The sequence below is a fragment of the Hippopotamus amphibius genome, chromosome 8, assembly GCF_030028045.1.
Source record: "Hippopotamus amphibius kiboko isolate mHipAmp2 chromosome 8, mHipAmp2.hap2, whole genome shotgun sequence".
Lineage (NCBI taxonomy): Eukaryota > Metazoa > Chordata > Mammalia > Artiodactyla > Hippopotamidae > Hippopotamus > Hippopotamus amphibius.
In genome coordinates, this window is record NC_080193.1 from 68,196,463 (window position 1) to 68,217,472 (window position 21,010).

The 21,010-nt window shown below is 36.1% G+C and overlaps 1 protein-coding gene across 2 annotated transcripts; it reads left to right on the forward strand.

Annotated features, from left to right (window-relative positions):
• The first annotated feature begins 4,742 nt into the window (after positions 1 to 4,742).
• TNFAIP6 (TNF alpha induced protein 6) lies at positions 4,743 to 20,041 on the forward strand. 2 transcript variants are annotated; one of them, XM_057745929.1, is made up of 6 exons: positions 4,743 to 4,913; positions 9,269 to 9,406; positions 10,808 to 10,969; positions 14,482 to 14,710; positions 16,433 to 16,473; positions 19,372 to 20,041. In XM_057745929.1, exons 1-6 carry the CDS (start codon positions 4,820 to 4,822, stop codon positions 19,539 to 19,541), a joined length of 834 nt encoding a protein of 277 aa, XP_057601912.1. In that variant the 5' UTR covers positions 4,743 to 4,819; the 3' UTR covers positions 19,542 to 20,041. The 2 variants fall into 2 exon arrangements, with proteins under 2 accessions (XP_057601912.1, XP_057601913.1); XM_057745930.1 differs by lacking the exon at positions 9,269 to 9,406 and having other exon boundaries at positions 4,770 to 4,913.
• The last annotated feature ends 969 nt before the right edge of the window (positions 20,042 to 21,010 follow it).

Consider the following 21,010-nt stretch of genomic DNA (forward strand, 5'->3'; position numbering starts at 1 on the left):
TCTGTTCTCCTCCTCTTTCTCTTTCTCCTGCTGGCTTCAACTTTTGCATCTGAATATCCCTAGAACCCCAAACTTCTGAAGTCATCCTTTGCTTTAAATACCCATGTAGGGACTTCCCTGATGGTGCAGTGGTTAAGAATCCACCTGCCAATGCAGTGGACACGGGTTTGATCCCTGGTCTGGGAAGATTCCCACATGCCACAGAGCAACTAAGCCCGCAAGCCACAACTACTGAGCCCACGTGCCACAACTACTGAAGCCAGCGTGCCTAGAGCCTGTGCTCCGCAACGAGAGAAGCTACCGCAATGAGAAGCCCACACACCACAAGAGTAGCCCCCGCTCACACCTAGAGAAAGCCCGAGCACAGCAACAAAGACCCAACACAGCTAATAAATAAACAGACATATACACCCACTTCTTCCTATAAATCAGGGCAGATTCAGTTATGCTAACAGTAATGAACAACCCCCAAATCTCAATGACTTAAAACAATATATTTCATTCATGCTGCATAACATCAGGCTTAATCAGGGATCCAAGTGATGGAGAAGCCATCATCTCAAACATTTCCCTCCTGGAGAATCAGAAATCAAATGCTCATCTCTGAGATAACATATCTAATTTCTGCTTACATCTCGTTGGCCAGAAACAGTCACATAATCCCACAAACCATAGAGGGCCACAGGGTGCAATGCTACCAAATTGTTGCTAGAAGGTGGAGAACCAGAAACACTTGGTGGGTATTACTAATGAATGTCACACCATATTACCTACCGGGAAGTCCAAAGTCAGTTTCAGATCTCTTTCTGACTTCTATTTTCACATAAACTTGAAAGTGCATTGTTCTGTTCAGTGTCATATTCACTTTCTAAAAACCTTTTGATATAAAATAACTAAATGTTTCATATTTCCATATACTTCTCATTGTTTTACAGAGGCTCCATCCGGCTCACTGGCCCTGTAAAAGTTCGCAGCACTCCACTTGAAGATTACATATTTATTGAATGGAGTGGAATGCCACATATTTCTTAAACCTCGTTCTATTGCCGTGCATCAGAATTTCTCTCCAATTGTTTTAAATCATGCACTAGGGAAGTGAGCTTTATTTCTTTTATTGCTTTCATTCACACCATAGTCCATACGGAGCTCTTGGGGTGGGTGGGACATTCCTGTATTGTAATTTCATGACCTTACTGGCAGTGTTCTTATTTAAAGATGTCCTCTACTGACATATTTTGTAATTCACTGAGCTCCACCCTTTTCATTACTTATCTTCTCCTCCTTACCCTTTCCTTCACTTTCCAAGATTATAAAATATATGATATAATCAATAAATGATATAATTTATGTTTTAGTTTTCATACTGTGTGCCAAAGAATTACATTTTCCCACAATGTCTTGCTATTCAAATCCAGTCTTTTTAAAGTGTAATCAGATATGTGATCTCTTAGAATAGAGTTTCTCTTTCCTCTCTTCCTTTTTCTCCCCCTGGGTCCACATCCACCTGACACTTCATACCTTTTCCCAGTCAGCTCAGACTGAGCGTGTTGAAAGGATTATAAATGCCTTCTTTCTTCCTCTGACAGATATTTGAAAATCCACCCTAGAGTCTGGTTTTTTAGTTTAAAGTGTGTGGAATAGTGACATCGCTAAACCACTGTGCCAGCTTTGGAGATCTTAAAGCTTGTTCAGCGCAGTCTCAGCCCAAATCAGGTGTGGAGTTCTCCCCACATTGTCTTTAGGTATCTCATAGCTGCTTAGGTTTATGGGCATTGGAACACTATGGGGAAACAGCTGAAAGGGGAGCTGCTTCTGCAAGAAAACAAACAAAAACAAAAAAAACAGTCCTGCTGGTTTTTCAGCCAGTGACTGGCAGGTGCAATCAAGAGATGGGGGGAGGTTTGGTGGTGACATTTATCCCTGAAGGCGGAGCCCTGGACTGGCAAAGTCTTCTGAGCCCTTGAAAGGAACTTTCATCAGTGTATCTTCTCTCAGCAACTCAGACACATCCTGGGTAGTGTGTACTGGGGGGATGGGCAGGGAGTGCTTGTTATCTTGGGCAACTTCCAAGGTAAGTTCACAAAAAACTCCCTCTGCTCTCCTCTCTCTTTCTCCCTCTGGTTCTCCCCCGAATTCCCACCCACACCCACTGCATCTTTTCCATACAAAACCCTCATTATCCTCTTTTCTTACACAACAGAACTGAACACCCCCTCAAAACCAGAGCCCATGTGATTAGGCACTGTTTCTCTTTGCTTAATGATAGGGTTTCCAAACATGGTACAGAGATGAGGGGAATTGCATAGGGAAATGGGAGGGGGAGAGAGAAATCCTCCACCCTAGATTGGGTTAATCCATCAAAGTAATCATTAAATGTTTATGTTAAAACAAGTTGAACATTTACACCCTGTTACTTCGAGATTTGTAAAAATGCAGATGAACAAAGAAGGGTATCTCTTGTTCATTATTTTACCTAAGTAAAGATTAATTTCCAACCCTTTCCTGAAAGTAATTTTGGATAAATGAGAACTAGAGGGAACTGAGTACTTCAGGGAGATACAGAAAGCACATGGACGGAGAATATGACCAGGCAAAGAATGGAGAAGGCTATGATGGTTCTGCTGTAGGCTTGCACAAGTAAAGTTATATTTACTTCCTAAACCACAAACTTAAAATACTCATATAATTCCACTTTCCAGAGAAACATCATGGTTTGCGCCTTCCAGCTACCTATTCATCCTGTTTCCGCTGACCATGCCCGTCTTCTCCACAGTCTCACCTACCTGATCTAGACTAGATCTTTTTTACTATTATTTTTTAATACATCTTTGTTGGAGTATAATTGCTTTACAATGTTGTGTTAGTTTATGCTGTACAACAAAGTGAATCAGCTATATGTATACATATATCCCTATATCCCCTCCCTCTTGAGCCTCCCTCCCACCCTCCCTATCCCACCCCTCTAGGTCGTCACAAAGCACTGAGCTGATCTCCCTGTGCTATGCAGCAGCTTCCCACTAGCTATCTATTTTACATTTGGTAGTATATGTATGTCAATGCTATTCTCTCACTATGTCCCAGCCTCCCTTCCCCCCATCCCCGTGTCCTCAAGCCCATTCTCTATGTCTGTGTCTTTATTCCTGCCCTGCCACTAGGTTCATCAGTACCATTTTTCTAGATTCCATATATATGCGTTAGCACACAGTATTTGTTTTTCTCTTTCTGACTTACTTCACTCTGTATGACAGACTCCAGGTCCCTCCAGCTCTCTACAAATAACTCAATTTCGTTCCTTTGAATGGCTGAGTAATATTCCATTTATGTATGTGCCACATCTTTATCCATTCAACTAGATCCTCTTTTGCACCAAACTTAAACCCTCTAATTCTATCAGTGACCTGGGATACAATCCCCTCATCTCTCATTTGTGTGGGCCCCAAATAGAGACTTTTGAACCCTAATATCTTTACGCATGCCTCAGTGAGTGTCCAGCAAATTCTGTACCCTCAGCCTACTCCCACAACTGCTCTTTCCAGGAGAGAGATCAGGGCAACCCTTTGATGTGCAATGCAAAGATGCCTAAGGGATTCAAGGCTAACTCTAGATCAGAGCAAATCCAGAAAGTTGACCTCTACAAAGGATTCTAATATCAATGGCAGAACTAAGAAAGCATGAGAGAAATGAATATAATGGGAGCAAATGGGAAGCTATTTGGTAGAAGCAAGAGTAGAAATGCTAAGTAGCAAAGAATGACCAATGAGAAAGAGAAGACAAAGCTGCCCAAAAAAAAAAAATTGGCTCTCAGTCAACAGGAAAGGCCACTAGAATCAGAGCAGTGGGGTATTACCAGACAGGTTACCCAAGGACCCTGCACAAAAGGAGAGGAAACTTTGGGGTATCTTAAGGCATGGTGACTTTACTATGATAACTGTTACCTATGATTTTGATCATCTTCAAAGTTAGAGTGGTTTGGGGAAGCTAGGGCCGTATTTTAATTAACTTTATGACTATCTACTCACCCATCTTTCTCCCAAAATATCAAGGATTTGTACTGTGGAAAAATTTGTGTTATAATAAGATAGCCCCAAACTGCTGGAATGTCTTAAGTCTCTGAAACTGATCTACTTTTCTGGAAACTGATGTATTTACCGACTGACCACAATAAACCAAGGACTGCAACAGACCCCACCCCAAGACAAAAGCAGGCAGAGGACAGAGTAAAGAAATCCTGCCTCACTGGAGACAGTTTAGCATTTGCCAACTGTGCACATTTTTTGTTTCAAACTTTCTATACAAGCTGGGCAGTGTTTAAGGAAAACTAAAATAACACTACTAGGATCAAGTTCAAGACTAGTGTTTAACCCCAAACCCCACACCACATAACTGACTTACTGCAAATAAGATATTCAGGATTTCTCTTAAAATTTCTATTGGTGTCTTTCTTTTGTTTTTTTGAAACCACTGCTGAATTTGCACCAAGTTAAACAAACTTCTAATAGAAAAGTGTCCATGGCAGACAGAATAAATGATCCCCTTTCCAAGTAAGTGAATTTTAAAACGTAGATGATCATTATTCTATATCCTTAGTTTTGGTTGCCAATGCAAATGAGTCAGAGGATTTGCCTCAGACAGCGAGTTAATTGTGTAACTCTACAGCGGAAAATGCCATTGGAGAGTACTTGCTGACCTCACAGCTGAAAAAAAAAAAAAAACATTTAAAAGATGTGGAAACCAGATGTTTCAGACACATTTCAGCCTCTGCTCTGAGACTTTATCCTGAGCAGCCCCTAACAAGCTATTCCTTCTCTACAACTGAGATATGATCATCTTAATTTCCTTATTTGTCTTGCTGTGGCAAGAGGCTCACGGATGGGGGTTCAAGAACGGAATTTTTCATAACTCCATATGGCTTGGTAAGAAACTTCACTCATGAGCTTCTTGTTGGGAAAGTCGCTTCTTTGAATTTATGGAGAAGTGAATCAAAGCTGTAAATTTTTCTCTTCTGTTCAAGGTTGATGCTTTCAAAGAAAATGCTTGGGAAAGCTACTGGAATGCATCTATCATTTTTTAAAAACTGTTTCAGCCTTCTAAAATTTTAAAATAGCTTTCTATAAAGTGAACTGTTCAGTAGAAAAGAGGTTAATATTTATATTCCATATGAAAATATACTTTAAAATTTTCAAAGGTGGTGGTATAGTGGAGAATGTTTCTTTAACAAAATAAAACCACCAACGTGTTGTTTTTATTTCAGTGCAATCGCAGTCAGATTTCATAACAGGTAACCATAAGAGAATTATAACAGGTAAATTGGAGTATACAATAATTTGATAATCATTGCTCCTCATACTCTGACCTGTAGTGTATATCATGCTTTTTCCAAATATCTTTTGACTAGTTTGACAAAGCTAGCTTATAATATAGAAAAAAATGAGAAAAGCTTGTATTTCTGAATGCATTCTCACCACTTGATTTCTTTTGTTTGAGCTGTCCATTTAAATACTTTTCTACCTCTTTTGTTAGACAAGGAGAGTTTCTTTTGTTGTTTTGTTAAATGTAAGGAAGGACACAGACCTAACTATGAATATAAACAATAGACCAAAAAAGGCTAAATAGAGAAAACCCCAAATACCCCATTTAGTACTCTAAACAATGCTTTAATTCTCATATACAAATTAACATTGCTTTATGTTCGCTGTTGTATTTGATAGCGAAATAATTTTGAATTGCTCGAGAAGAAAATTGATGGATACTTGTATAAAATAGAGCAATAAAGAGGAAGCAAAATTAACCTAGATCTTGATTTTATGCTTGCTAAGCAGCACGTATTTGTAGAATATCTTCCCTTTCAGCATGTCTCTCTCTGGTAATAACTGCAGCCATGCGGATTTCATTAAAAAGCTCGATTTGCAATGCACAGCCTTGCTGCTTCTTTTTTCAGTTTGAACCAGTGAACTACTTTCATGCTGAACGGTGCAGTCCATTTGGCCAAGATGGGGTCTGGAATTTACTAGAGGAATGAGCAAGTCTCTTTGTTTATTTTCATTGCACACCATCAAACTTGGGAAAGATACACCTACTTGTCAGAAACGAGAAAGATGATCGTAAAGCTAGTAAGAGTTAAACCCACGTGCATCAACTTTGAAATGCTGTCAAATTCGCTAATTATCAAGTAATTTGGAGTTGATGTTTTTTTTAAGTGATGTTGTATATCACCAAAATATAAACCTGGACAACAGAAGTTCTGTCCTAGCGGTAGAGAGGAGCAAACCCAAATGTTTGTTAATAGTATACTGCACATCTGAGCCCGGAGTGATTGCATATTGCTTCAATGTGGGACAAATTATTGACCAGTCAGCCTAGCATAAATTGTTTACAGTTGGTTAGGTCAATGTGGTATTAGAAAACTATTTAAGGCGGGAAGAGAGTTGAATTAGAAGGCAGGAATCTCCTAGCAACTATAAAGAACAAGTCACTTTAAACTCTTGGTCTCAGTTCTGTACTGATAAAATGAGAAGTCTGAAGTAGGGGACCCCTAAGGTTTAGTTTTAACTCTTGTATCCTCTAATTTCTTAGATGGTAGTTTTCATAAAGGCACAAGTACAAAAGAGTTCAACTAGCTTAAATGGATTATGAAAATCAAAAAATGTACAGATAAGGAATTCTTTTTAGCCATTGTACTGAATCCAAAAAAGAAGGGAAAAGTAACATTATCATGAGCTCCTGCTAGGATCCAGAAGATATGCTTATGGGTTTTATGGTTTATATATTCCGAAAAATAGCTGTCATTATCTTCATTTGATAGATGAAGAAACTGAAGCTCAGGTAGTAATTTATACAAGGTCACACATCTGGTCCATTGTAGAATCAGAAGTAGAAATCAGAGCCAACGTGCTATTGTGTCACCACTTACTAAGAGGAAAAGGAAGTTATTGGTTAAATAGCTTTTCAATGTTAATGAATGACAGCTAGAAAAATTAATAAGTTGTTACTTCTTCTGAAAGGTGAAACTTTTTAGATTAGGACTCATACAAAGGACGAGTAGTTTAAAATTCTGAACTCAGAAATACTTTAAAATAAGTGTGTGCTTAAAATTGTCAAGTATGTATGCCAAGAGTTCTCAACTTGTTCACAAGGCAAGATAACAGGAAGTTTAGGTCTCTTTCCCTGAACAATGTGGAATATTAATGTTATTTAATAAATTAAAAATCATAGCATAGACATTTATGCTATTTAAGGTACTATCTTTTTACTAGACGAGTTTAAGTAAGAAGTACCAAAAGTTTAAGAAAAACTACTGGGAAGAAAAGTTAAAATTATTTTTTTAATATTTCTGTTCATTTTTTTCCTTCAAACATCTATTGAAAGAAAAAGTGAGACATTTAAAATTTTGAGTTCACCTGAGCAAAAATCCATTTGAATTTGGCAGCATCCAATCTCACAGATAGAAAGGAGCTCCGAGGAGTGGTACAAAATGCGAGACTCTCAGAGGCAGAAGGGAGCAGGCATAAGGAAGTTTTACTAGGCAAAAAATCAGGTTGGTTATAGCAAAGTTACTTTCCTTTACAGGATAGCAGGGTTCTATCAGGCAGATGACTAACTGGTGGTGATCAGGAAATTTCTGACTGACTGGTTTAAGATTCCATTTCTGGGTGAGTTGAAACTATACTTAAGTCTTGGTTTGGTGATGTGGGGCTTAGCATAAAGGACTCCATATGGAGCTTGCTGTCTTATTTTTAATACATCATATTTTTATTTTTGGAGTAAAATATCAAGGAAATAGTTTGAGAAAACTTGGCAGACAAAATAATTCCTACAAAAAAATTTTTTCAAATAAAGAGAGATCTTTTAGAGAACAGATACAGTTTTAACATTTTTTTAAAGTAACAATTATCTCCATCACAATACATTAGTAAGTACTACGTCTCCCTTCTCTACTAAACGCCCTAGAACCCCTGTACTTCAAAACAGATGTACTTGCCTTGCCCACTAGTGCCCAAGTTGCTTGAGTACAGCACTTGATCCCCAGCACCTAGCAAAGTACCTCATGGTATATTCTTAAAACAGTCAAACCAGAAACTAGTAAACGTTTCGTTAGTGAGGCTTTAGCGTATGAAGGATACTTAGGAAGTAGGTGACTCTCAAAGGGAAAATGACTTTGATGTTCCCTGTGTTCTCTGACCTATCCGGATCAGATTGATTAAGGCACTGTGTATAAATGATAGGCTTTTACCATATAAGCTATAACAATAGGAGCCCATGGAGTCCAGAAAAACAGGGAAAATGCTAAGCAGCATCTGCTGTTGAACCGTGGCACTGTCTCCTTCAGCTTGGGAGAAGAGAGGAAAGAACAGTGTTTCTAATACTGCTGGATTCATATCTTGCTGCACGCCAAGAGATATGTGTTCTCGTTGGAAATGGTCTTGATGGTGGCTGATCGCACAGGTCAGGGTACAAAGACTTAACAATAATCTGACAGTCAACACAGAACTATTAGAGCTATGTTATGATTATCGTCTTGGGAATCTTTTCACATTGTTTCTATGGCAAAATGCACTCCAAACTCAAAACAATCAATTTAAACAGTGATCTACTGGGAGACAGCTCATGTATGACGTAACACTATCTAAAATACATTGAGAACAATGTGAACTAAAAAAGACAAACCAGATAAAAAACTTAGGAACTGGTAGTTAGGTGTGTCCCACTTTTTCTCTGCTGTATTTAAATCTATTTTTCTTTTCTTCGATGTAATATTTGCTTGCTTTGGATTCCTTCAAACTTTTCCTCAGTTTTTGATTTGTTTACTAAACTCTCAATTATATTGCATTAGTCATTTCCCTCAAATGGATATTTTGGCTTATTTTTCTCCTTCATTGTGGGCCAATTTTCATTGGTTTCTTTTGCCTTCGTCTCCGTTTCTTTTCCTGTTGCTTACCTTTCCAAGTTTTTAAGACAAAGCCAAAAAAAAAAGTCAAAACTTTCACCTTTGGATAGTGCAGAAATACAATGTTGTATTAAAATTTTCCTTCAGGTTATCAGTTCAAAAACCATAATTTAGCCTCAAGTTTCTATGTTCCCCCCCAAATTCCCCTCATTCATTTTTTTCCAAAGCTTTCTAACAATGAAAACTTAGCCACTCAAGGCAGCTGATCCGGGGAACCCTTTGGCAGGAACAATAGCTGATGTAATCTTCCAGCTGAGGCCACAAAATTTCCCTTCTTCCACAAGAATGGATAATAGTGCATTTACGACATTTGTGAATTCACAGAACAAGCAGCAGGCGTGTACCACAGAGAAGCGCGCTCCGGCAAATACAAGCTCACCTACGCAGAAGCCAAGGCGGTGTGTGAATATGAAGGTGGCCGTCTTGCCACCTACAAGCAGTTAGAGGCAGCCAGAAAAATTGGTAACTGCTTTGACAATAATTTCTCTTCTTTTTCACCTTTGGGGAAAAAAATTCCACCTTTCCTGCAACCCCTTATTAAGACGTATCTCTCCAACCCTGCTAGCAGTTCCTGCAGCTTCTCCTATCGTCTCTGCCTAGAGCTGGTGGGCAGCTCCTAGTCCTAGCAACTTAGTTGGGGGTCACACCCCATTGGGAGCCAATAAATAAAAGTCAAAAAAAATGAAGACATCATTATCTCGCTATCATTTAATTTCCTCATTAATTTTAATGCCATTGCTATTCATTTTTAATATCATTCTATCTCTTCTTGACTTCTGCGTGTGGGTTTCCTCAGCTGTTAAATGATGTTACTATGTTGAGTCTTACAAAGAAATTTACTTGGTAGAAGAAATAGTGAATTTAGTGGATCCTTTTTCAATTATTTTGAATCACTTCCTTTTCTTTTTTTTACATTAAGTGGGAGAATGCATTTGTACTTTAGGATCAAAGGTCATGAGGAAAAGGATAAGCAGGTTGTAAGGCAGCAGATGAAAGAAACTGGACACCTGATGAAAACCCAGTAATTAACAGATGCCGTTTGCTTCTTTGTATTTAAAAATAAGGACGGCTACTGTCTCTCCTGGACTTTCAGGAGAATCCAAAAGGCCACCCTCATTCAGAATTCTCTTCTCCATTGGAGAAATCCCTTTGCTGATAGGAACATACCTGGCAAAACTCATGCTATTTATTATACATTACTCAAGACAAAAATACAGGTGTTCTCGAAAATGCCCCAAAGTCTCCCCAGAGGACTGCTCAGTCTATACCCACAGGGCGGTGTGTGATGCAGTAACTGGAATGATTGATGCAAAGGCCAGAGCCATTACTAGCCATCAGGGACTTGTAGTCAAATTGTTCTTAGATGGCATTGACAAATATTAAAACAACTTCCAAAGTTGAGCAAGGAAACAGGGCTGAGGCTTTGTTTAAAATGTATGAGTAGTTCTATCCCTATTCAAATTTTTTAAAATATTAGTGATGTCTTAATTGATCCTGAAGGAGCAATTATCATCTGAAAAATTTTTTTTCAGTATTGACAGTAATTTTGGAAATTATCTCATGGCACTAGCTAGCTCATTTGTGAAAAGAAGCCAGCTCTGAAATTGGATTGTTTTCATATTCATGGTATTATTATCTCCTAGTCTATCTGCTTCTTTTTTTTTCCAAGTAAGATGTAATTTTCTAGTAAAAGTCAGATTTTATAAGAACTTTTATATGTGTTCAAACTTTCCCCTTTTATATGAACTGGATTTGGGCAGTTAAGACACTGTCCCTGTTGGAAGGGGCCATCTTGGTTGAGATGACCTTCACTCAGCTGAGGGAATACACCAGTTAAGTCATTACCCTTCCATTCTCTTGCAGGATTTCATGTCTGTGCTGCTGGGTGGATGGCCAAGGGCAGAGTTGGGTACCCCATTGTGAAGCCAGGGTCCAACTGTGGATTTGGAAAAACTGGTATTATCGATTACGGAGTCCGTCTCAATAGAAGTGAAAGATGGGATGCGTATTGCTACAACCCAAATGGTTTGTTAAAAACAATAATTTTATACTATACAAAAACAGTTACCTTTCTAAGAGTTTATCAAAAAGAAATGGCTTAAAAAAAAAAAAAAAAAAAAGAAATGGCTTCTTCCAGAGACAGAGTAATTTATTGGGTTGGCCAAAAAGTGCATTCGGGTTTGTCTGCCAGATATGGACAAACCTGAACAAACTTTTTGGCCAACCCAATAGTAATAATAATTATTAATAACAGCTATCCATTCATAGAATGATTATGTTGTGCCAAACACTGACTTATATCCCTCCATCCACACTGACACTCCGCAGGGAGCTATTGTTATAACAATTTTAGAATTCACGAAACTGAAATTTCAAGAGCTTAAGTAACTTTCCCCAGATCAGACAGCCAATAATTAGTAGGCAGGTGAGATGGTGAATTTAGTTCTTTTCTGTGCCAGGGAACTTCCTGACCACAAAGGCAAAAACAACAAAAAAAAAGCAGGTTATAAACTTGTCACAATGAATTAGCTAAAACTGTGAAGTACTACTACCAAATGTTCACTGTTCAAAATTATGCTTTTGATAGAATGAGAAAAAGGAGACAGAATAAACAAATTTTCTCCCTAATTTCTTTTTGTACATAAATTCTTAAACTTCCAAACTAAGCAACTCTCACTCTGTGGTTTGTTTTAACAAATATATACTGGATATCCTAGTTATTATTATATAGTATATGTTTATTCATATTCTTTTTCCATGGTTGACTGTAGCTCAGAAAACTTTAAAGAGAAAACTAAATCATTATAATTACTATAAAGAGTAATTCTTGGTCCATGCTTTTAGAGAAAAAAACAGACTCTTGTTTGGGGATGTATTCCCCCCCCTCCCCAGGATAATACCACAAAGTGTTACAACGTATTACAAAGTATATTCCACATGTATGATCATAGACATCCTCAGGTGGTGTCCCATTTGGATCTACCCTATGAGAAAGTCCATAACACAGTAGGAGAGATACAGGGAAGTTCTAGCATATTATTATATATGTTTTAACAGTACTTAATAATATTAACCATTAGAGACAATTTCTCATGTCTGTAGCTAACCTATATCTCAAAATGTGTACTCCAGTAGAAAAGATTTCTGCCCAGAGCTATCACCTATTTCCACTTGAGACAAATATGATTACATACTTACAGTGCATTCAATAGACTGTAATTTTCAAATCACTTTGCTATTCTTTAAGCCTAAAGTATACTATATTTAGTTCTACAGTTAGTCATTGTTAATAATTCATATATCTTCTTTTCCTCTCTCTCTCCCTCCTCCTCTGTTCCTTTTTTTTTTAATTTATTTTTATTATTTTTTATTTTGGCTGCACTGCATGGCTTGCGAGATCTCAGTTGCCCAACCAGGGACTGAACTTGGGCCATAGCAGTGAAAGCCCAGAATCCAAACCACTAGGCCACCAGGGAACTCCCCCCTTTCCTTAAATATTTTTATACAGGCAATTCTTTTTTTACTCTAAAGAGCAACTATTTCCAAATGTATTCTCTTATTCTCTTGCTTGATAACCTTTAGGATCTCTGAGCATCTACTCAATCATTTCCATAGGACAAAGTCTAGGAAAGATGAAGAACTGCTAATGGAAAGATTCTTACAGTAGTTCATTACTCTTTTATAAGAATGCCACCTTAACTTACAAATTATTATAAGCTGCTTTTTTTTCTCATAGAAGCTAAATACTTTTTACTCTGGGAATATGTGTACAGAATCCTGAAAGACTTGTTCTTACTCAATTCTTAGCTTACTTTTGGATTCAGTGACATGCTGATTATTTAGGATGTGGTTAACTTTAAGGGGACTGGGGGCCGCCTGACTTTTTTCACTAGAATGAAAAAAATAACAGTATCAGAAAAATAAAACGATGATTATTAATCAATATCACCAAATTAGAGTTGATTGAAGCAATGAAGAATAGGGTCATTCAGAAGTGTTCAGAAGTCAACTTGCTCACTCAAGTTCTGAATGTGTGGCATGATGCCAAATGCCTCCTGTATGAATACTTCTTAACCAATTAGCAGTCCTCAGGGACCCAGTCTGCTTTATAAATCTGTCACTTTCTAAATAAGCAAGAGGTGAGACAACAACTATATGTAACATGAAATACAGAGCTGAATAGATATAGCTAAATATACAACCAAATTAGTTCAATATTTGAATTTTTTCCTAATCTAATGATATATATGTCAAAGACAGGATGCTATGGGACAGAGAATATCACTCCAGACTGGGCACTGTACTTGCTTATGTATACATATAAACTATGTATTATATAATAGTTAATCATGCAATAAGAATAGCTTACATTTTGCATAATACCCTTAAGCTATCCTCTATATTTTATACTCAGAATAGTCCTGTGAGGGAGGTAACAGGCAAGGCATGACTATTTTACCAATGAAGAAACTGAGGTACAGACTGGGCAAAGCTCAGACTAGATCCCGGACCTTCCTTTGTCACTCCCTAGCATTTCTAAGAGCCTATTCTACCCTGCAGAGATAAGCTTCCTTAACCTCTATCGTGTTAAGGATTCTAACACAATTTTTAATAAGTTATTTTAAAGGAGAATATTCTTGTAAAAAGTCTCTAATTGATATAATAAAAAATACCTTTGAATGCTACCTAGAGTCACCACCACCACCACCATCACCACTCAGATTATTCTTGAGTTTCCAGTTTGTATCTTTTTTTCAAGACACTAGACATTTAGTTGACATGGAATTAAAATTAACCGGGACCTTCCATAGCTTTCCCTCTAGGTATACTGCAAAATCACTGTTTTGGCAGAGATTGTTTATTCTTTTAACAGGTTATAGGACATGACAGAAATCTATGAAATGGTAAATGACTTGAAAAAATCAACATGGATATCTCCACCAAATCCTCAAATAGTATTAGGATTAATGTGCTAATTTAAACCAGTAAAAGGGTATAGACTGATTATAAATTATTCCTTAAACTGGATTAGAATGACCTTCAGCTTCCTCAAGGATCTTTATATCCTATAATAATTTTCCAAACAGAATTTATTGAACTCATTATGCTAAGTGTTCAAGTCCCTGAAGACACGGTGGTGACACCACAGGACAAAGTCTCTGTCATCTTGATTAGGCTGTTGGTAATATAGGTATAGGTATTTGTCAAAACACATTTAAGTGTACACATAAGACATGCGTTCTATGCTTAAAATGTAAACAAAGCAAAAATGTAAACAAGAGCACAATTATTTCTTCTTGCTACTTTACTTTTTAAAAAATTCACAAGTAGTCTATGTTTACTTTAGAGAATTTAGCAACTATTAATGAAAAAATACATTTATTCTTTAGCTACGGTTAAACACAATATGTTATGGATGCTATATATTAAGCCATTTCTTTTACTTTATAAAAACTACTAAATAGGTGGACACTAAGAAATGAATATCTTTTAAAAGTAGGAATCATTTTTTTAATCTTTTTTTCCCCTCATTTTAGCAAAGGAGTGTGGTGGTGTGTTCACAGATCCAAAGCAAATTTTTAAATCTCCAGGCTTCCCAAATGAGTATGATGATAACCAAATCTGCTACTGGCACATTAGACTAAAGTATGGTCAGCGTATTCACCTGAGTTTTTTGGACTTTGACCTTGAAGATGACCCATCTTGCTTGGCTGACTATGTTGAAATATATGACAGTTATGATGATGTCCACGGCTTTGTGGGAAGGTACGTGTTGTTTCTCCATACAGGAAGCTAATGAACACCTGATATTTTGCGTGATGTTTCTTTAATTTCTCCCAACTGTCCCTACAATATTGATTTTCCAGCACGTCTATTATCCTGCAACACCATATCCCTTTTTAACCAAGATTTTTAAGCCACAGTCAGCTGCTATAATACATCTACTTATTATTAAAATAGTGATGGCTGCTTTTTGATTTGTTAAATTGTCACAATTAGTTAAATATTCTATTTATAAAGACCTCAAGATCTGGCTAACAGAAGAAAGAAGATATGTGAGTTGGGAAATTTGTTGGGGTTTTTAAGTGTTCTGATTTGTGTCAACCTCCTAAAAATAATTATAAATTCAGTAATTGTTGCCTTTTTTCTGTGTACAAAGCATTGTGCGAAGCATTATAGATATATATAAGGCAAATAAGTAAACTATAGCCCCTTTTCTCATACAGTTTAGCTAAATATACAATGTATATCTTCTAAAAAATAGCTTTCATTGCCATAAAAAACAAATATTCCTTTCCTCGGTATTTTTCCCTTGGTTTTTTAACATGCTGGGACATAACATTTTTTTCTGTGTTCCCATCCAATATCTTTAATATAGTTTAAATTTTACAATAAAATTTTGCAATATTTTACAAAATATTGTAAATTAAAGAGTGTACAGTTAGGTGTTTTATGTATTCAGGTCCCCACTTAATGTGTATTTTAGACTATCCATTATCAATAGATTATCAGTTATCAATTTTCTATTATTCATGATAATAATTTAATGAAAGAAAATAGTAGTGGGGATAATTAAAAACAACAGACAATATATTTTTATTGACTGAAATCTGTAACTTAAATACAAATAAAAACAAAAGCATTTCTTGCATAAATGAGCAGTTTTTGAAGGGAAAGTGGTTTTTGTTTTGTTCTTTAGCTGAGACTAACTACTATAGAAAAACATACAAGTAGTTTTAAATAGTTTGAAGAAGACTAGAAGTAGGGTTTGAGGAATTAAGAATAAAGTCTTTTTTGAAAGAATGGACCTTCTACCTTGGGAATTAAGATAGAGTTTTTATTCTAAACCTAGTTTCAGAAATCAGTTACAGCTCTAGATTAAATCATAAATGATTTTTTAATCTACAGGCTAATTTGTTATTTATTGGACTATATTGTGTGATTTACCTTTACAATAAACTTTCTCCTACTCTGGAATAAATTACATTTTTTTTTTTTTTTAGAAACTGACAAAAGCCATTACTTTTTATATTATTATCTGCAAGGGAATTCCTTTCAAGCCATGATTCAGATAAAAATCACACCCTCTTATGTCTATAAAGTCCAATGTAATTTTTTCCCCTTTAAATCAGTCATACACCCATTCTTCTTTAACTGTGAAGAAAGTTTTATGAGATTAATCAGAAACAAATTTTAAAAAATTTCCAAATAGACTCAAATTGTCCACCATACAAAAAGCTTTGTAGACACAGAGTAGAAATGCCACAAATCCTTTCTTAAGAATCTCATTAATACTGTGAGAAGGATATTTCAAACAATATTTTAACCCCTCTTCTCTCTCACAAATTCAAGTACAGATAAATAAATAAAACAATAAAATGTTGTAAAATAATAGAAAAATCAGCCATTACTTAGGGGAAATAAAATACTTCAATTATCAGTAAGAGCCACTCATGTGACCTCTCTTTTTAAAAAATTTTCTTTCAGATACTGTGGAGATGAGCTTCCAGAAGACATCATTAGTACAGGTAATGGCTCTAAATTGAGAAAAAAATTATGATTTGCTTTCTCAGTGTCACTGAAAATGAAGGACCCAGTAGCTATTACTATATACTTTTTAAAGTTGAGAGGACTGAAGACAGAGATAGCTTGCTAGCTTGTAAAAGGCATACCAACTCCTTGCACTAAAAATGTGTAGTCTCTGTGCTTTTTTGCAGGAAATGCAGTCTGAGATAGTCTTGAATCTCAAATCCATAAATACTGCTATAGCTTATAATTCCCGTAAAATGTGGTAATAAAAGGCCTAAACTTTTCGTTGATAAAGGATTGAAGTAATTTGTAGAGTTGTTAAAAATACCACCTATCACTGAAAAAAATTTTCCATCGTATTTATTATATTTTCACATTAGTACAGCAATCCCCAGTCTTGTGAAGAACACAGTTCTGTCACATGCTTTTAATAGATCTTACATGAGAAAAGGGCTCTAAGGTCAAGTTAATTTGGGAAACATTGGGTTAAACAATGTTAAACAGATTTCTTTATTAGAAGATGTCAGAGAACTTTTGCTATGCTAATTATGCATAGCAAATCTAAAAAGGCTAGCTACAGCAGGCACTGTTTTCCAAATCTTTTTCCTCTTGCTAATTATTTTGTGTGACTTTGTTCCTTGAAATGTACTCCAAGAAACATCCCTGTAGCAGCATACATCTATCTCAATAAGTAATACCACTGCTATTGCCTTAAACTGCTACTTTCTGGCTAAGAACTTTTATTTTCTTAGAAGTGTTCATTTTCTTTTTTATTTTCATCACCAGGACTAGTAATTGGCATTCTGACTTGCTCTATTTTTCCTCCAAGTCATAAAAAAATTGTCACAGTACTTCTGCAACTAAAAACAACAAAGCTACACTGAGTTGCAATTTCTAAGCAGTCCTTAAACTGAGATACTACTAGGTAAATTAATCCCACACACTAGCTTCTCAGTGCATGCAATTCTTATTTATGAATCATTACAAGAATGGAAATTCTTGTTCAATCTTGGAATGATTAATGCTTAAAATTTATTAATTACTCTGTTACAGTCTCCCTAGGAAGAGTAATCTGTTAAATTTTTTATTTATCTCTTATGCTTTACTTGAGAACATATTTTATGTTAACAGAAAACTAAAAGAACACATTTTATGAGATGTAGGAGGTAGTTTGAGGGTGAGAATCCTATTTAAAAAAACAAAAACAAAACGAAAGGGAGAGTCAAAAGGAAGCCTGAAACGACATTTTTCTTGTTTTGTCTAACAGACAAAACTTACTCCAAATGTAATACTAAATCAGTGTTTTTCTTGCACAACTGCAAGAAACTATAAAAAGAAAAACCCACACAATTTATTATTCACAGAGAAACAAATCAACAGAAAAGAACATAGTTAAATAAAAAGCCAAAGATTTAGCAAAATAGCAGGAAGACTATATTGATACAAAGTAATAGAAAAAGAAGAGGTAAAATATGTTTAAGGTATTATCCTATCAGTCAAGCATAATGCTGTTAACATTTTGATCTTGTTTTCTTCTTAAATATATGGTTACTCACCCCAGGATATTTATATTAAAAAACAAAAATAGAATATAAATAAACTAAAAATTACCCATAATTGTACCAACTTAAGAAAAAGGTACATAAAGAAAGAATGTGCCCACCCTTCTCATCTCTCCCCACCCAAGAAAGGCATTGGATAACTATGTGGGGACTGCCCTTCCAGATGTCTTCCTATACTATACAAACATTATGTACCAATACTTGGAGACCGTGGACCTATTTCCAAGTCACAGTATAATATTTAGATCATTCTAATTTTTAATGACTACCTAACAGGTATCATAATTTGTCATATACCAATATTTAACATCCTTAAAGTGGTTGTTTCTGATTTTTTTTCTTTTGCTATTCAACATTTCACTAGATATTTTTAAACCTGTACTTTGTAGCACTATTTTTTTTTAAATAGTAAATTTCTAGAAGTGAAATTTTGAGGTCACAGGTGATATGCACTTAGATGTGGATAGACGCTGCCAAATTAGCATTAGCCCTAAGTGCCCATTTGTATTTTAACCAGTTGAATAATCTGGTTAAATTTTTTTTTTTTAATTTAAAAAACTCTTCCAAGTTTGAGAAAAGTACAGTGGACCACAGCATGAACTCTGGGCTCAAACCTGGTTCTGCCACTTATAACCCTGTGGCCTTGGGCAAGCTACTCAGGTTTTCCGTGCCTCAATTTCATCTATAAAAATGACTATTTTAAGAGTATCCACCTCATAGTGTTGCTTTCTATAATAAGATGAAAGGCACTTAAAGCTGTGCCTTTCATCTTACATATATGGGTTTTTTTGTAATGAATTCTGGATTTGTGATCTGGATTAAGAAGGCCTTTCCCCTCTGAAAAACAAAAATATTTCTATATTTGTTTTATACAATAAAGTTTTTCCTTTTTGTTTTTGATACATTTTGGTCTTCAATGAAGTAGTTAGGTACTTTGTGTAAAGGGATCTAGCTTTGTGGATTTTTTTTTTGTAAACAAATGCAAGGCTTGTTGCCATCATGTAGTAAATAATCCATCCATACCTTACTGGTTTGAACTGTCTGCCATTCTCCTGTAATTCTATGGATATTCCTTCTACAAAGAATACCTTTTAAAATAGAATAGACAAAATTTCCTGTAGGGCAGATTGGAGAGCCATAGGAAAAAAATACGACAGTCTGTGGTCCTCTTGGCAGTGAGACCACAGACTCTATAGCTTGAGAATCTAGTTCTGAATTCTGGGAGTCTTAATCATGAATTTTTATATTGTCCTATGAGAATGATGAGTCTTTGAATTGTCAGCCAAATCAAAGGAGAGTAACATCTTGGTTCTTTTGCATCCTCCTCCTCCCCAGGAAATGTCATGACCTTGAAGTTTCTAAGTGATGCTTCAGTGACAGCAGGAGGTTTCCAAATCAAATACGTTGCAGTGGATCCTCTATCCAAATCCAGTCAAGGAAAGAATACAAGTGCTACTTCTACTGGAAGTAAAAACTTTTTAGCTGGAAGATTTAGCCATTTATAAAGCAAAAAAAAGACATTCCGTATTTATGTCTCTATCTTTTGGAACCCCTTTGATCTCACTTTTATATTATTTTTAACATTTATTTATTATTTTTCTAAATGTGAAAGTAATACCTGATAATTTGGGGAAAATTGGAAAATACCAAAAATGAGAAAATAAAATCTCCTATAATTCCATTGCATAAAAATAACAAGCATTAACATTTACATATTTTTCTTTTAGTCATTTTTCAATTTGTGGTATATGTATATATGTATCTATATGTATTTGTATTTCAGATTTTGGAATCCTGCTCTATGTACAGTTTGATATCTTGGATTTTTTAACCTTGAACTTTATGGTGTACACATTTTCCCGTATAATTGAGTATTCTGCAAAAACATGATTTTGAACGCTGTAAAATGTTCATGGTGTGATTGTTCCATACTTTATGTAAACCTGTCTCTACTGTGGGAATTAGAGGTTGTTTTCATAAATATTGTTTCAATAAACCTCCTGGATATATATGTATTCGTACAGCTCTCTAATTATTTGGGATAGGGTCCTAGAGGTGGAATTACTGAATCAGAGATTAATTAAAATAAAAAATATTTTTGAGGGAGATAAGCTGGACTTTATGACATTAACAGGCTGGGTGGTGGGCTGGATGGCACGTGGGCTGCACTTCTCACTCAACAGACAAAGGCACCTTATAGGGAAGTGAAAAAGTGAACAGACTAGGAAAATAGCAGGTCATTACCCAGCAGAATAAGGGTCCATTTGAACTCTGTGGTATGGACCTTAATAAGAGATTGGTCAGTGAGTCTGTTTTCCTCTGGCCATGTTCAGCTACACAAGGACAAAGGCAGATTAGTGAGAGAGCAGGAGTCAGGGGAGTCAGGCTTTTGCCAAATGAGTATAAGACAGGGGCAAGGGAGTACAGGATGTGGGTAAGAAGGGATTGCAATGATAACCCATGGGGTTTAGTTTGATAAGGAGTGAAGAGAGGACAGTAAGAAAATGAGGGACAGTAAAAAAGTGGTAGACTCAATGAAGTAAAGGTCTCATAGGGGCTCAAAGAGTTGTCTAATCAGAGTATGAAAGGGGATGCACTAGAGAGATCGTAGGTAGTGGTCAGAGAATGAGATATTAAATATAACCTTTTGTGGTAGGCAGAACAGTGCTCCCTCCCAAGATGCCTACATCCTAATCCCTAAAACCTGTGAATATGTTACCTTACGTGGCAAAAGGGACTTTGCACAGGTGATTAAGTTAAGGACCCTAAAATAGTATATTAGCCTGGTTGTCCAGGTGGGCCCAATGTGATCACAAGGGTCCTTAAAAGTGGATGAGGGAGGTTTAAGAAAAAGAAGGTCAGAGAATCGATGTGACAAGAGAAACAAAGTCAGAAAGATGCAACATTGATGGATTTGAAGATAAAGGAAAGGGGCCATGAGCCAAGGGCTGTGGGTGGATTTTGGAAGCTGGAA

Excerpts from the sequence above, each read along its gene's own strand:
- TNFAIP6 (XM_057745929.1), top strand. The coding sequence starts at position 4,820 with ATGATCATCTTAATTTCCTTATTTGTCTTGCTGTGGCAAGAGGCTCAC. Across the intron at positions 10,970-14,481 it reads GTATTGCTACAACCCAAATG|CAAAGGAGTGTGGTGGTGTG; the intron begins GTTTGTTAAAAA and ends CCCTCATTTTAG. Across the intron at positions 14,711-16,432 it reads GTCCACGGCTTTGTGGGAAG|ATACTGTGGAGATGAGCTTC; the intron begins GTACGTGTTGTT and ends ATTTTCTTTCAG.